Genomic DNA, 17,067 nt, shown 5'->3' with positions numbered 1-17,067 from the left:
AGAGACCTTAAGCAATTCACTTAACTTCTGTGGACCTCAGTTTTCTCATCAGATTGTTTTAGTTATAAAATGCTATTACTGTAGAGAGTAACCGGATAGAATGTACATAAATACATATTTTTCATAATGTCTGGCATGTAGGTGTTCAACAGACCCTGTGTAGCTCACAGGGCCGAAATGAATGAAAGTGCGCCGTGTGTCAGCCTCTTGCGATACTGAGAATAGTTAACAGAGAAGTAGACCAAATCCAAAGCTAGGTTGCTGCTGATTTTGGAGTAAAATGATTTGATGATCTGTATGATCTAATGGTCCTGTTTTGCCAACAAAATGCTAGAAACATCTTGGTGCATTTGACACCAAGTACAAATTACCTAATTTCCCAAAATCCGTATCTTTTGACTTGATGGAAAAAGGAAGGAGACACTCACACTTTCCTTTTTCCTACTTAGTGGGAGAGGCAGAAGCAAGGATTGGCCATAGAGAGAAGCAGGATGGATGTAATTTTAAAGTTTCCACTTAACAAAACTTGTCCTATTCAGCTTAACTTAGGTTTTGTAGCCTACAGCAGTAATACACGTATGTTACCACATGTCTTTGCTCCTTCCTAAAAAAATCACTCACCTCTTCACCTCTTTCTGCCTGACTCAAAAGATCTGCTCTTTGGCCTAAAATATCCCCCAGCCTAGTACTAGTCCTCTTTAAGCCTGTGGTTACATTTTAAAATTCTGAATGAACCTAATATTGAATGTGTGAAACAAGTGACTGCTTACTCTGGCCCCTCTCTCCCATCCTCATTCCTGGGTGTAATCAAGATTGCAGCAGGCTGCCAACCTAACCCCTTCTAAGAATTAAAAAAAAAAAAAATTACTCTGGATTTACAGGAAAAAAGTGAATTAACTTGTAATAACTAGCCAGAATTTTACAAAACTGATGTGGACAGTATACGTAAAAACATGTTGAAAAATTTAAAGAACTTATATTCCCTTTCTGGCCATAAGTCTTCATAAAATTCACTTTTCGTTTAGAACAAGAGTTGGCAAACTTTTGCTGTAAAAGAGCCAGAGTAAACATTTTTGGCTTTGTGGGCCAAGTGGCCTCCCTTACAAGTGCGTGACTCTGTCACTGTAACACAAAGCAGCCACAGAACTACAGGTAAAGGAATGGGTGTGGCTGTTGTAATAAGCTTTTACTGTTAATAAAAAGGCAATAGGCTGCATATGGCCCATGAGCTGTCATTCAACAGCCTGTGATGCAGAAAAGCCTAAGTAAAAGAGGCTAGCTTGGTCTTGTTTAATTCAGGATCACAACCTTTTCAGTGGACTAAGCAAAAGAATTCACCTGCTTTTACATTTGTCCCGTATTAAATGTTGATTGGTGACCAAGCATAACCTGGGACAATGATACAGCGCACACTGCTTGACACCAAGTGATGATCACTTTGCTAAATAGACAGTGTGTTTTCCACGCACTAGTATTTTTAGAAGAAACTTTTCTATTAACGAAAATTGAGAAGGTTATGTAGCATGTAACAGCCAAGATACCTAGTTTAAGTCCACTGCAAACTGTTGTTAATGCTCTGGAAAATTATTTCACATTTGTGTCACTGCCTCAATATGGTTTTAAAGCTGTTGTGGGAATATTTCTTCAAAAAAGTTTTAAATTTTATAAATTCTTAACTAATTACAGAAAAAGCATTGGGGATGCACTACAAAGAACTTATCTATTGGGTTGTATTTTTCTTGTTCTTTTTTTTTAAATAAAAATGGGCTTGAAAGGGAGATGTGAAATTTCCATCATACCCTTAAACTGTTTGAAAATAGAACAATTATGTTAGAACTGTCAAGTATTCATCCCAGTCAGAACGGATGTCTACCTTTGATACTCAAGCTTCTTTTTGCTTCTCACTAGGTTCTGTGACTTACCCAATTAGCTGAAGGTCAGAACTTAGATTTCCCAGTGCCTAGTCTACTGAGCATTAATTACCACAGTTTAAAGATTGAACATTTGCACATCAAGCTGAAATGATTTGGTTTTGAGCTCAATTATGCACAGGTGAAAAACGTAGATCCTGATTTTTGTTTCAGCTTTCCTAAAGGGACAGTTAGGCTACCTTACTTGAGGTTTCTCCAATTTAAAAATGGAAATAAGATGTACTATTAGAAACTTACTCATAAGGCTGTGTTACTGCTATAATTTTCATTTTATAATAGTGCTCAAAAGCTGTTTAATGTGCATCTTTAAAATTTAAAATATACAGTGACTATGCACTTGCTTTTTTGTCATTTTTCTAACCTTTTTGGGTTCCTTATAGCAGTTGTATTTGTTTTTTAGACTTTGAACAATACAGCCTTTTTTGCACTGAAGTTTTGCACACTTAAGTTTAAAAACTTACAAATTTTCAAAAAAAAAAAACCACAACCCAACAAAAACCTCTCAGTTGTAGTTAGTTGCTTTTCATATGACAAATGGACTCTTGGAGCCATATGATGTCTACAAATACTTTGCTTAATATTTATATCCATACTTGATATCATATATTTATGAATATTTGATCCTTTCACATACTGTGTTTTAATTGAAATAATTTAAAATAGACAATTTCTTCTTTTGGAATAGTCAATTTCTGAAAAATAATATAAATTACCTTAAGCACTATTAAAAAATGACTTATTTAAGGCAGCTTTTATTATAATTTAAAATGCTCAAATGAGTGAACTATTTCTTAATAGTTTAAATAAGTAAATGCTCAAATGCCACTATTCCTAAATTTAGGTGACTAAAAAATAGAAGTGCATGATACACTACCTCACACTCTCCTTCCCAAAACAGGCTGGATTATATCTATGTGATTTATACACTGTGACTTTTTCCTGCTGTTTTCCATCAACCTTAATTGTGAAAAATGGTGCCATGTTGCCCTCTTGATATTATTTTGGAGATCAGTTAGGTCTTAAACCATCCAGATGCATACAGTTCTACACATATCTGTAGAATTAGCTCACTAAGGTCTGCTCAGCAATATTTTTAATTGACTTACATGTTCTGTGGGAAAAGAAGAATCATAAAAAGTCTTTGCAATTGCATTCCTCTCTTCACTGGACTCTCCCCTGGGATCTGGATGGATACTTGAGTTATTCAAAGTGTCAGCAGCTCTGTTAATGCTGGTAGTATCTGGTTGACAAAGAGGAAATGACAACTGAATTTTATTCTCCAGGGACTCATTTTAGTGACTAAACTTGTTTTTCTCTGATCCCATGCTTTTCTATTTAAAAAGTAACAATTTCTATATTCTTACGTTGAATACTGGTTTTCACAGACTTTGCTCTTCATTTCAGAAAACATTTTATTGCTACTTTCAAAAACCTGCTGATTTCACATTAAAACCAGTGACACAGTGTTATGATCTTCTCAAACAATATAACATACGTTAAAATGTTATCCTTATTCCCCTGGTTACTGGACTGCCTATGCATATAAATATAGTAAACATCTTACTAATACAAAGGGAAAAGTCTGAACCAACTGAAAGATTTATAAATTATATTTAAAAAGAAATTGGCAAATAAATGGAAATAAAATAAAATAAGCCTTAGTTCAACTAAAAAAAATAAAAAGAAAAAGAGAAATTGGCTATAAGAAGTCCAACAAAGGGCTGTCTAGTAGGGGGTCATTGTGTTTTAACAAATAGATAACAATTTAGAGAAACATGTCTCTGAAGGCTAAAAGATATTTAGGAGTATCTTTTATGAGTCTGAGTATTTTACAAGTTGAATTACTATAGAATTTTAGTCATCTCTCCTTGCATTCTAATTCTATCACTGAGATTTAACTTAGAAGGAAAGACTTATAAGAAAATGGTAAATGTTAGACCTGTCCATTGACTAACAGCATTAAACTAACCGCTGCATTTGATGGACAAATTAATGGAATCTAAAGTTAATGCATTTTATTATATCAGGAAAATAATAGTTTGTGAAATGAGATTTTAAAATGTTTTTGTGTTTTGTATTTTTCCCTAATTACTTCTCCATTCAAATGAGATATACTTGCTATGCTCTTAATTCCCACTTCTTTTTAAAATTTTCTCAATTTCCTTTTTAAAAGAAGCCTGTGGAAATAGAACTGCCATATGACCCAGCAATCCCACTTCTGGGCATACACACCGAGGAAACCAGATCTGAAAGAGACACGTGCACCCCAATGTTCATCGCAGCACTGTTTATAATAGCCAGGACATGGAAGCAACCTAGATGCCCATCAGCAGATGAATGGATGAGGAAGCTGTGGTACATATACACCATGGAATGTTACTCAGCCATTAAAAAGAATTCATTTGAATCAGTTCTAATGAGATGGATGAAACTGGAGCCCATTATACAGAGCAAAGTAAACCAGAAAGATAAAGACCAATACAGTATACTAACACATATATATGGAATTTAGAAAGATGGTAACGATAACCCTATATGCAAAACAGAAAAAGAGACTCAGATGTATAGAACAGACTTGTGGACTCTGTGGGAGAAGGCGAGGGTGGGATGTTTCAAGAGAACAGCATCGAAACATGTATATTATCTAGGGTGAAACAGATCACCAGCCCAGGTTGGACACATAAGACAAGTGCTCGGGCCTGGTGCACTGGGAAGACCCAGAGGGGTCAGGTGGAGAGGGAGGTGGGAGGGGGGACCAGGATGGGGAATACATGTAAATCCATGGCTAATTCATTTCAATGTATGACAAAAACCACTGCAATGTTGTAAAGTAATTAGCCTCCAACTAATAAAAATAAATGGAAAAAAAAACACATTATTTTTCAAAAAAAAAGTTTAAAGCAAATAAAAAAAAAGAAAAAAAAAAAAAAGAAGCCTGTTAAAGTCAGAGGGGTCATGCAAAGCTTTCCTTATAAGCCACATTTCTGTAATGGGTCTAAATGCATACTGTTAAACAGGCAAATTTCCCTAAAAAATATAAGACTATCTAACAGCCCCAACAACTTAAACATGTTGAGATTGCTATTAGCAAATAAACATTTTTATTATGATCATACTTCTTAAACAGTAATTAAGTTATATTTATGCAGTGCCTATACATGAGATATACTGCATTTCTATTTTAAAATGTCTTTAATATGAAAATTTTAAAGTACACAAAAGTAGAATGAACCTTAATGTACTCATCACCTAGTTTCAGTACCTCCAATATTAAGTCATGTGTATGTCATCCATTTACTTCCCCCTCCCTCTTTTTTCATTCTGGAGGATGTTTTTATTTCATGTGGTTAAGTTTTACTACACTTTAAAGAATAGAACAGTCCCTACTATCTGAAATATTTACTATTTGAATGTATCAATATTGACCTATAACTATTAAGGGATTCAATTTAAAGTGTTTCAAACGATAAATATCAAGGATATGAAAGGTAATGTTACACCTCACTATTACTTGGGGCTTTCCTGGTGACTCAGATGGTAAAGAACCTGCTTGCAATGTGGGAGACCCAGGTTTGATTCCTGGGTCAGGAAGATCCCCTGGAGAAGGGAAAGGCTACCCACTCCAGTGTTCTTGCCTGGAGAATTCCATGTACAGAGGAGCCTGGTGGACTATAATCCATGGGGTCACAAAGAATTGGACACAAATGAGCAACTAACACTTTCACTTGGCTTCCCTTGGTGGCTCAGGTGGTAAAGAATCTGCCTGTAATGCAAGAGATCCATGTTCGATCCCTGGGTCAGGAAGATCCCCTGGAGAGGGGAATGGCTACCCACTCCAGTATTCTTGCCTGGAGATTCCATGGACAGAGGAGCCTGGTAGGCTACACAGTCCATAGGGTTGCAAAAAGTTGGACACAACTGAATGACTTTCACTTTACTATTACTTGCCAAACAAAAAAAACAAACGGCTGGATTTGTGGTGCTAGTGAAGGGACAGACAAAACAGAAAAATTAAGGAAGGAGGGAAAAATTAGAAGAAAGTGAAAGAAACTAAAACAGTTCTAAGAGAAGGAAGTTTGTTTTGTGTGTGTGTGTTTAGTATAGAAAGAAAAGGAGTAAACATGAATGAAGGCAGAAGCCTTATCAACAACTTTACTGCATTTGCTCCAGAAAGTAAAAAAAAAAAGAGAGAGAGACTTGGATTAGGTAGATGTTCCTAATTTAAAATTAATGACACAATGTGATTGTTTTTGCTAGTTTCAGTTCTTTGATAAAGGATTTTTTTTTAAATTTCCAAAATGCAGTTGACCTCTGTACATGTTGATAATACTGGTTCAGATTTAAGTGAAAAGAAATCTGCTTCCATTTAAGTAAAACCTTTCCTACTTTTATATACATATACAGAGTCTTTAGGTTTAGGCAAAATAATACATATACAGTAATATAAATTTTCATATTAAACAATCTGGAAAATTTTTACCAAGAATAATAAGTAGAAAAACAAATTTTAAAATAATTATTTTCTTACCTGGTCCAACATCCTTCCTGGCCTCATCCACACTAACATTTTTACAAAGTGTCATCGAAACAATCTTTTTGTTTTCTAACAGACCTACTGGTCTCTCGTTCAGCAACAAAGGAATGCTAGATGTTGAAGTGCTCACTGTTTGACTTTCAATTTGATTTACTTTTGACCAAGAACTAGGGCCTAAAAAATTCACATACACTAGAGTTTTCTCAGTTTTTTTATCTGAAGTTGAAAGATCAAAGGCTGACCTTCCACTTATGTTTACTAAATCTCCAGATGGCTTTATGTGAAATGAACATGATTCTTCCAGCTGTCCTTCACTGTAAATTTTTCCTGAAACAATGTCATTTAATGACTCCGTTTTCTCTGTACTATTTAACAATGTATGCTGTGTTTCATTAGGGAAGAGGTCTTTATTTTTAACTTCAGTTATCTGATTCTCATCAATCTGACTTTCTTTATTGGAAAACTGCATTTCTGTGGAAGTTTTCACATGAATAGCAGTTTTCATATCTTTGGCTTGTGAAGCATCTATATTCTCATTGTTAATTTGAAGATGGGAAAGAGTCACATTGTTTTCTATATACCCCAAACAGTTCTCAACTTGACTGTTTTGCATGTCATTCAGATTTTTCCATATAGTTCTTTTCCCAGGGCTTGAGTTGGGTGTCACCAACATAGGCATATTAACAGTTTTATCTGAATTCTTTAAAAGTACATTCAAATTGTCACTGAAGACAGCAGAAGAAATGGGGTGGCTGATTGCTATATCACAAGGAATAGCTATTTCAGGTTGCTCTGAAGGACGGTCACCAACTTGCTGAACATCTGAAGTTTCTTTAAATGGCAATAAGCAACATTCACTTCTTTTACTTAACAGTTGTGTCTGTCTTATTTTACATTGTTTATCATCTAACACAACATTATTTGAATCCTGTAAACTATATTTCTGAGACTGGACAAGATTCCTTTTTACATCTACAGAAGAATCCAAATCTGTTTTGATTTTGTGGCTATTTGTAATTACCGTCTCTGTGGTATTTTCTTGAGTCCCTGGAAACAATCTGAACTGTTGTTTGAGTGGCTCATCTTCAGAAACATCTTTTTTATGATTTGTATGGCAAGCCATCTCGTTTAAAATACTGTTAAATGATGTGCTGTTATTTTCAACCCCCAGATGTACATCTGCATGGTGAAGATCTAATCCTTCAGTTCTTTCTGGATGTATCTTTTCTGTTTCCATTGATGAATCTGCCACTACAAAGGGAATACTTGGTGATTTAAGTTCTGTACACTCATTATCTTTTTCCAAGTCCACCTTGTTTTTTATTTCTGTAGTAACCACTTTTGTAAAGTCAGTGATATCCGAGGTTTGTCCTTCACTAATTAATTCTTTTTCTATGCCAAGGGTTTTGCCTAGGGATATTTCACTTTGGTTTTCATCCTGAGGCACAACAATATCAATTTTATTCTTGGAGCTTTTTTCAAAAAGCTGTAAGTCTGTTATAATGAGAACACAGTAAAATTTTGGGTTATATACTAAAGCCTGCTTTTATAACACATATTAACTGTTTTTAAAAATATATATTTAATTTTAAATATTTCACTGGCAAGCTACCACACAAACATAATGACATCAGTTTTATATAAATACTGAGTTCCCTTTAGTAAACATGGTAAAATATTTGGTTCTACTCATATTAAATTTGTATTTCATAACAGAGAAAGTAGTTAAAAAAAATAAGTTGAGGGCATTACAAAATGGTTATTTCTCTAGTCTGTTACTTCCTTTTGCACATACAGTGCATACAATTCCATACAAACACACAACTGATTAGATAAAAATTAATTTACACTAATAGCCATATTGTAATTTCTCTTATTACCTAGATCCAGAAGCTGCCAGCTGGTTTCTTTTCATCACTTTTTTGCTCACTACCTTGTAAATATTTTTAAAATCTGGAATACTTTTGGGCAAAGTGTATAGAATATCTACTTAAGATATTAATTTTATTCACCTGGGTTTTAACCATAGATTTCAAAATTTCAGTATAGTTACAATAATCTGTAGGCCATGAAGGGTCTTTTTAATCCAATCATTCTCTCTACAACATCTCCACCAAGTGGTTGTTCAGCCTAGGTTTGAACACCTTCAGATTACCTTCTTTAAACAACTCTTTTTCAATATGGATGAATTAGTCAATTATTTCAATGGTTACAGAAAGGTAATTTGAACTAAGAAAAGTGCTCTAGAATTTGGTCATCAAAAGGTTGCTGGTAGCTCAGAGAGCACTCTCAGCAAAGAAATGAACGCAGAAACCAGAATGCAAAAAGCCAACGAGTAAGTGATGGGAAAGGAAAGCAAAAGTGTATTTTTCTCCCTGAATATTGACTCAATTAAAGAACAGCTCAAAAGACATGTAAGTCCTTTTCTTAAGACATACAAATGGAAAAGTATTTCTCCAACTATACTACTAGGTCCTCAAAGCAAAGTCTGAAATTGATATCCCCCTGAAAGACCAATATAAAAATTAGAAAACATCAATATAACTGGGTTACCTTTATTTCCTATAATGATTTCCTCTAAAAATGGGCCTTCTTTTGTTTCTCCTTTTTCTTTGTGTTCTGTGTCTAAACAACAACTCTTGGTATTTTCTTTCCTTATTTCTTGCCTGGAATTATATTTCTGTATTATGGTGTTTTCTGATTTTTCCACTGACATTTCAGTGTTTACTTCTGGAAGATTCTAGTGTAAAATGGAAAAGATTTCTTTAATGTAAAACATATTGTTAAAAAGCATAAAATATCTGAACAAATTTTGCTAATGAAAGTGGAATCTATATTTCAGTTAATCATCCAGCAACTTGTATTTGAAAGCCAAATGACTTTTTTACTACATTTAATATATTCCTCTTTATAACAAAATCACTCTAAGTTCATTTTGTATAGTCTATCATATTTAAATAAAATGTAGAGCCTTAGATGTTTTCAAACATGCATTCCACATTATTACAAATACCACATATTAAGAATCACTCTTTTATTAAAAGCAAAGTAGTCATGGCAGGCAAGTTGTTTTGAATGCTTGGTGTTTCTATGTATCTTTAAAATAGTGACTGAATTCAACATCTTTTTATTCCCCTGAAATATTGAACATATATTACATGGAAGCACTGCACTAGGCTTTGGGATACAATGATGAACAAAATATAGTCACTATCATCAAAAAATTTATGGTCAACTGAGAAAGATAGGAAAAGAAATAACAGACAATTTTACTATAGATGGGGATAAGAAAGCACTCCAGGGATAAGAAATGGCATTTACAGATATTAAAAACAAACAAAACTATAGTCATTTCATGTGGTTCTACTTCATGGAACTACCTGTGATTTCCTTCAGCATGAGCTTAGATGCTGTGAGAAGAATGGAGAGAAATAAGTCTTGAGCTAGGCCTAGATCACTAACGGCCCCCAAAGAGCATGCTAAGGAGTACAGACTCTACCAGGAAGTCAATGAGAAGTCACTGAAGGATTTTAGATAAGGTCATTAATATGAACTGATTGGAAAGACCATTCTGGCTACAGTATAAAGAAGGGATTGCTTTCCAAACTTCACTAATTAAAAACTGCAATAAGAAATAAGTATGTCTCACAACACAATGAGCATACCAACACCACCCACTCAATGAGATACATTCTAATGTTTTCTATACTACATTAGTTTATTTCATTTTTAGAAGAATGCCAGTCATTAACTACTAGGCCGATTTCCATGAATCACTAATAAGTTGCACTTGGTATCTGACAAACGCTGAATTAAGGGGAAACAATATATGAGGCAGAGAGATGCATCAGAAGAATGCCGCAGTAGTCCAGGTGATATCAGTAAAGCTGAAAAGCCTGAAGAGACACATGAATTATGTACTGAGCTACTATCAAATGTTGAGTGACTGGATATAAAAACTGAGAGGAAAGTCAAGACTGATTTGCAGAGGTCAGATTGGGTACCTAAGAGACTGGTGAGTGTTATTTACTGAGCTAGAAAACAGGAATAGGAGGTTTAGAGAAAAATATCACGAGTTCATTTTGAATCTCTTGAGTTTGAAGAGTTAAGACAGACAAAAAGGTGGAGATGTCTAGTGAACATTTAGATGTACTGATTGGGAGCTTTTAAGAGAAAAAATGACTTGGAAAAATAAGTTTGAAGAACACTGGCAGATAGATGGCAACTGAAGACATACTGGTTGATGAGACTGACTGAGAGTATGCTTTAAGACGAAAGAGAACAAAGAATAAAATGCTAATGAAAACCCCCAAAGGAGAGCAGGACAAGAGAAACTTGCAAAAGAGAAGTTTGCAAAGGAGATTGAGAAAAATAGTGCGATAGTTGCCAGGAGCTTTGGAGTTGGATAAATACAGGTTCAAATCCTGTTTCAGTACCTGCTATGAAATCCTAGAAGGATACTTTTAGAGTTGACATGTCAACACCATGGGTTTAAATAGCACTGGTCCAATTATACACAGATATTCTCCAACAGTAAATACTACAGTACTACACATCTGCAGTTGGTTGAATCTGTGGATGCTGAACCATCAATATGGAGGAACCATTTTTATGAAAGACTGATTATAAGTTATATACAGATTTTTCACTGTTCTGAGGGTTGGTGCCCCTAACCCCTGAGTTGTTCCAGGGTCAGCCATATTGGTTTAAAATAGTAAACATGTACTATCTCATCTTTTAGATAGATCAGGAATTTAGGAATGGCTTGGTTTGATTGTTCTGACCCAGGCCTCTCATGAGTGTCTAGTCAAACTATCATCTGAAACTTGGGGCTGGAACTTCTGCCTCTAGAAGGCTCACTTACATAGGTAACAGTTGTGTTGGCTGTTGGCTGGAGGGCCCAGTTCTCTTTTATGTGGCCTTTTATCCTCTAGGGTGTCTCCACTATGTAAGCTCTCTGGTAGGATAGCTGGGACTTTTTTACATGTCTCAGAGAGAAAGAGACTGAGAGACAGTGTGTTCACCCAAGACAGAAACCACAATCTTCCTATAACCTAATCTCAGAAGTAACATTGCATCACTTCTGTTATAGCCTATTAACTAGAAGCAAGTTACTAAATCCAACTCAAACTCCATGGAGAGTATTACAAGAGAACATGAATACCAGGAAGTGGAAATCACTTGGTGCCTCAGTATATACCTTCCAAAAATTAAAACTAGAGATTCAAACAGCTAGTTGCATGTCAATGTTCAAAACAGCACAACAACCAACAGGTAAAAGCCCAGGTGTCCATCAACAGAAGAACGGACACACAAAATGTGGTATATTCATACAATGGAATACTATTCCACCATAAAAAAGAATGAAGTGCTACAACACGCATGAACTCTGAAAACATCATCCTAAATAAAATAAACCAAACAGGGCAAATATTGTATAATTAGTCAGAAGCTACTGATTAATGGTTATACAGTTTCTGTCTGGGATGATGAAATTTTAAAAATAGATAGTGGTGGTGACTGTACAACACTGTAGCTGTAATTAATGCCATTGAGTTATAATTGTAATTTTAAACTTGACACTTTAAAATGGCAAATTTTATGTTATATATTTTACCACAATAAAATAAATTTCTAAATAAAAATGGTGTACAGAACATCACAGAAAGTATGATTTTATTTTAGTTTTCAAAAAGTACATGTATACGAATGTCTATTTGTTTCTATACAAACTGATGTGCAGGAAAACTCTGGAAGTCATATACCATAATTTTAATAATCACTATTTCTGGGTGGCTGGGGTTATGCATGATCTTCACTTTCTTACTTTAAAGTGTCTACATTGTCTACATTTCTTAAAAACATTTTAAGACTGATTTATAGTCTGATTAAATAAAATACTTTCAATTTGAAAGTGAATGAATGCTGATCAACTTTTTATGAAGGAAATCTATATTCATTTTATAATCAATCAGATGTTGTAGGAATTACTTGCCACTTACAACTCTCAAGCTCTATTACATTTATGAATATTAAAACAGCAATAAGTATCTCCTGCCTGGACTACTTCAGTATTCTCCAAGCTGGAGCCTGTGCCCTTAGTTTTGTCTCACTGTCTAACCATATCATCACCAAAATGATATTTTTTAAAGAGTAATCTAATCACTGTACTTCCTTGTTTAAAAGCTCCCAAATGACATGGTCAAGAACAAAGTTTCACGACCGGTCTATACAGCTTTCCAACCTCTTCCCCTGACACTTACTGCACTGCTAGCAACCTCTGCAGCAGCCTCACTAACAGACACCTAGTTTACATAGTGAATTAAGATATTTCACATTCTTGATTCTTTGCTCATGCTATTTCAACTATTTTAAATCTCTATATGGAAATTCTCAGTTACTTTTAAAAACTCAGCTCAAAATTATCTTGCCATGTGTGATCTACTCCTTACACACAAGTAAGGTGAAAAAAAATACATAATGCAAACACTAATCATAAAAGATGCAGTAGCTTACTAATACCAGACAAACTAATATTACTAGGATAAGGATGGACATGTTAAATGATAAAAAGGTCAATTAATCAGAAAGTAATAATAACTGTGTATACATCTAATAACAGGGCTTAAACACACATAACAAAAACTGACAGAACTTAAAAGAGAAATATAAATTCACAATTATAATTAAGGATTTCCCACTGACTGATAGAACAAGTACACAAAAAATCAGTAAGGATGAAGAAGTTTTGAACAATATTATCAACCAAACTGACCTGCCATTTATAAAACATTCCACCAACCAACAACAGAATATACATTCTTTTCAAGAATATACAAGGTATTATTTGCCAAGATAGACAACACACTTGGCCAAAAAACAAGTCTTGATATAGTAAAAAAATAAAAGTCTCAGTTAAATTTGAAATTATTAACAGAAAGATACATGGAAAATTCTTAAATATTTGGAAATTAAATAGCAAGGTTACAGGTCAAACTCCTATTCATGGGTCAAAGAGCTCACAAGAGAAATTTTAAAATATGTTCAACTGAGTAAGAATGAAAACACTATACACAGAATTTGTAGAGTGAAGCTAAAGCAGTACTTTATAGGAAAGTTAATAGCTTTAAATGTTTATATTAGAGAAGAAGAAAGGCCAATAACCAATAAATTGACAACTCAGATGAAAAGGACAAGTTCCTTGAAAGAGAAAAATTAGCAAAATGGACAGTGCTGGAGGTCTCCAAGTTCACCCCCAGGTTTGGTGATTTGATATAAGGACTCACAGAACTCAATATACAGTTGTATTTCTAAGATTTATAACAGTAAAGGATGTAAAGCAAAATCAGCAAAGGAAAGGCACAAGAGATGAAGACTGGAAGAAACCAGGTACGAACTTCTTTCAAGAGTCCTCTCCTATGGCATGTAGATATAATCTGAATTTGAAATCAGCTGATTTGTATCTCCTGTTTGTGTCATTTACTCTTTCTTTACTCTCACATGAATTTGGGAACTAAGTTCTGTAAGTTCTTCCTCACATAAAAGGTTACATAATGAAGACAGAGGATGAGATAGTTGGACGGCATCACCGACTCGATGGACATAAGTTTAAGCAAGCTCCGGGAGCTGGCGATAGACAGGGAAGCCTGGAGTGCTGCAGTCCATGGGGTCACAAAGAGTCGGACACGACTGTGACTGAATTGAACTGAATAAATTCATTCAATTTCAAAAAAATAAAAAGTCTTCTCCTAGTGGAGTCACATAGGACATGCTTAATTCCTGCAGCAATAATTGTGACCACAAATGTGAACTCTTGTCTACTAGGAAGCTCATTAGAGACTTGGTGCTCAAAACTTAATTGGTTGCTGGTCACTCTCTGCCTTGCATGTACCAAAACTACTGACTTCCAGAAAGAAAGCAGACGTTCAAAGTAAACTACTTAATAGTTAAAGCACAGTGAATCACTCCTGTCTGTTAGGAAATGGTGGGAACCCTCCCCAAATCCAATTTCCAGTTATCAGTCAACAGCCAAACTGAAAAGCAGGTCTTCCAGAGGCCTTTTGCAAACCTGCTATGTCAAGTGTTTTCAGCACACTGGCATATGAAGAAATTGAAAATCTGAATAATCTGATAATTTAAAAGCTAAATTTGTTTTTAAAAATATTCCCACAAAGAAAAAGCCTCAAGAGTTTCACCAATGAATTGTATCTAATATTTAGTAAACAACAGCAGTTTCAACACAATACTCTGTAAGGAGGAAGGAACACATTCCAATTCATGTGGCTACTATTCAGTTCAGTTCAGTCACTCAGTCGTGTCCGACTCTTTCATCTCCCATGGACTGCAGCACGCCAGGCCTCCCTGTCCATCCCCAACTCCTGGAGTTTACTCAAACTCATGTCCACTGAGTTGGTGATGCCATCCAACCATCTCATCCTCTGTCGTCCGCTTCTCCTCCTGTCTTCAATCTTTCCCAACATCAGGGTCTTTTAAAATCAGTCAGCTCTTCACATCAGGTGGCCAAAGTATTGGAGTTTCAGCTTCAACATCAACCTTCCAAAGAACACTCAGGATTAATCTCCTTTAGGATGGACTGGTTGAATCTCCTTGCAGTCCAAGGGACTCTTAAGAGTCTTCTCCAACACCACAGTTCAAAAGCATCAATTCTTCTGCACTCAGCTTTCTTTATAGTCCAACTCTCACATCCATACATGACCACTGGAAAAACCATAGCCTTGACTAGACGGACCTTTGTTGGCAAAGTAGTCTCTGCTTTTTAATATACTATCTAGGCTGGTCATAATTTTTCTCCCAAGGAGTAAGCGTCTTTTAATTTCATGGCTGCAGTCACCAACTGCAGTGATTTTGGAGACCAAGAAAATAAAGTCCTCCACTGTTTCCCCATCTATTTGCCATGAAGTGATGGGACCAGATGCCATGATGTTAGTTTTCTGAATGTTGAGTTTTAAGCTAACTTTTTCACTCTCCTTTTTCACTTTCATCAAGAGGCTCTTTAGTTCTTCTGCCCTTTTGGCCATAAGGGTGGTGTCATCTGTGTTTCTGAGGTTATTGATATTTCTCCTGGCAATCTTGATTCCAGAATTTCTTCTGGGCTTCATCCAGCCCAGTGTTTCTCATGATGTACTCTGCATATAAATTAAATAAGCAGGGTAACAATATACAGCCTTGACATACTCCTTTTCCTATTTGGTCTGTTGTTCCATGTCCAGCTCTGTTGCTTCCTGACCTGCATAACAGGTTTCTCAAGAGGCAGGTCAGGTGGTCTGGTATTTCCAAATCTTTCAGAATTTTCCAGTTTATTGTGACCCACACAGTCCAAGGTTTTGGCATAGTCAATAAAGCAGAAATAGATGTTTTTGGAACTCTCTTGCTTTTTCCATGATCCAGCAGATGTTGGCAATTTGATCTCTTGTTCCTTTGCCTTTTCTAAAACCAGCTTGAACATCTGGAAATTCATGGTTCACGTATTGCTGAAGCCTGGCTTGGAGAATTTTGAGCATTACTTTACCAGCGTGTGAGATGAGTGCAATTGTGTGATAGTTTGAGCATTCTTTAGCATTGCCTTTCTTTGGGATTGGAATAAAAACTGACCTTTCCCAGTCCTGTGGCCACTGCTGAGTTTTCCAGATTTGCTGGCATATTGAGTGCAGCACTTTCACAGCATCATCTTTTAGGATCTGAAATAGCTCAACTGGAATTCCATCACCTCCACTAGCTTTGTTTGTAGTGATGCTTCCTAAGGCCCACTTGACTTCACATTCCAGGATTTCTGGCTCTAGGTGAGTGATTATCTGGGTCGTGAAGATCTTTTTTGTACAGTTCTGTGTATTCTTGCCACCTCTTAATATCTTCTGCTTCTGGTAGGTCCATACCGTTTCTGTCCTTTATTGATCCCATCTTTCCATGAAATGTTCCCTTGGTTATCTCTAATTTTCTTGAAGAGATCTCTAGTCTCTCCCATTCTATTGTTTTCCTCTATTTCTTTGCACTGCTCACTGAGGAAGGCTTTCTTATCTCTCCTTGCTATTCTTTGAAACTCTGCATTTAAATGGGTATATCTTTCCTTTTCTCCTTTGCTTTTTCCTTCTCCTTTTTTACAGGTATTTTCAAGGCCTCTTCAGACAGCCATTTTGCTTTTTTGCATTTCTTTTTCTTGGAGATGGTTTTGATCCCTATCTCCTGTACAATGTCATGAACCTCTGTCCATAGTTCAACAGGTACTCTGTCTATCAGATCTAGTCCCTTAAATCTATTTCTCACTTCCACTGTATAATCGTAAGGGATTTGATTTAAGTCATACCTGAATGGTCTAGTGATTTCCCCTACTTTCTTCAGTTTAAGTCTGAATTTGGCAATAAGGAGTTCATGATCTGAGCCACAGTCAGCTCCCAGTCTTGTTTTTGCTGGCTGTATAGAGCTTCTCCATCTTTGGCTGCAAAGAATATAGTCAATCTGATTTCGGTGTTGACCATCTGGTGATGTCCATGTGTAGAGTCTTCTCTTGTGTTGTTGGAAGAGGGTGTTTGCTATGACCAGTGCATTCTCTTGGCAAAACTCTATTAGCCTTTGCCCTGCTTCATT

General features: G+C 35.6%; 1 protein-coding gene across 1 annotated transcript in view; it reads right to left on the bottom strand.

The window, feature by feature from the left end:
- CCDC73 (coiled-coil domain containing 73) overlaps positions 1–17,067 on the bottom strand; it is a 151,990-nt gene that overhangs the window by 2,322 nt on the left and 132,601 nt on the right. Inside the window, exons 15-17 of the mRNA XM_020911278.2 lie at positions 9,019–9,205; positions 6,460–7,959; positions 3,038–3,171 (exon numbers count right to left, since the gene is read on the bottom strand). Of these exons, the coding sequence (XP_020766937.2) occupies positions 3,038–3,171; positions 6,460–7,959; positions 9,019–9,205 (1,821 nt within the window). The remainder of the gene's footprint in view (positions 1–3,037; positions 3,172–6,459; positions 7,960–9,018; positions 9,206–17,067) is intronic.

Source organism: Odocoileus virginianus, chromosome 10 (genome assembly GCF_023699985.2).
Source record: "Odocoileus virginianus isolate 20LAN1187 ecotype Illinois chromosome 10, Ovbor_1.2, whole genome shotgun sequence".
Lineage (NCBI taxonomy): Eukaryota > Metazoa > Chordata > Mammalia > Artiodactyla > Cervidae > Odocoileus > Odocoileus virginianus.
This window is presented reverse-complemented; position numbering and strand designations above follow the sequence as displayed.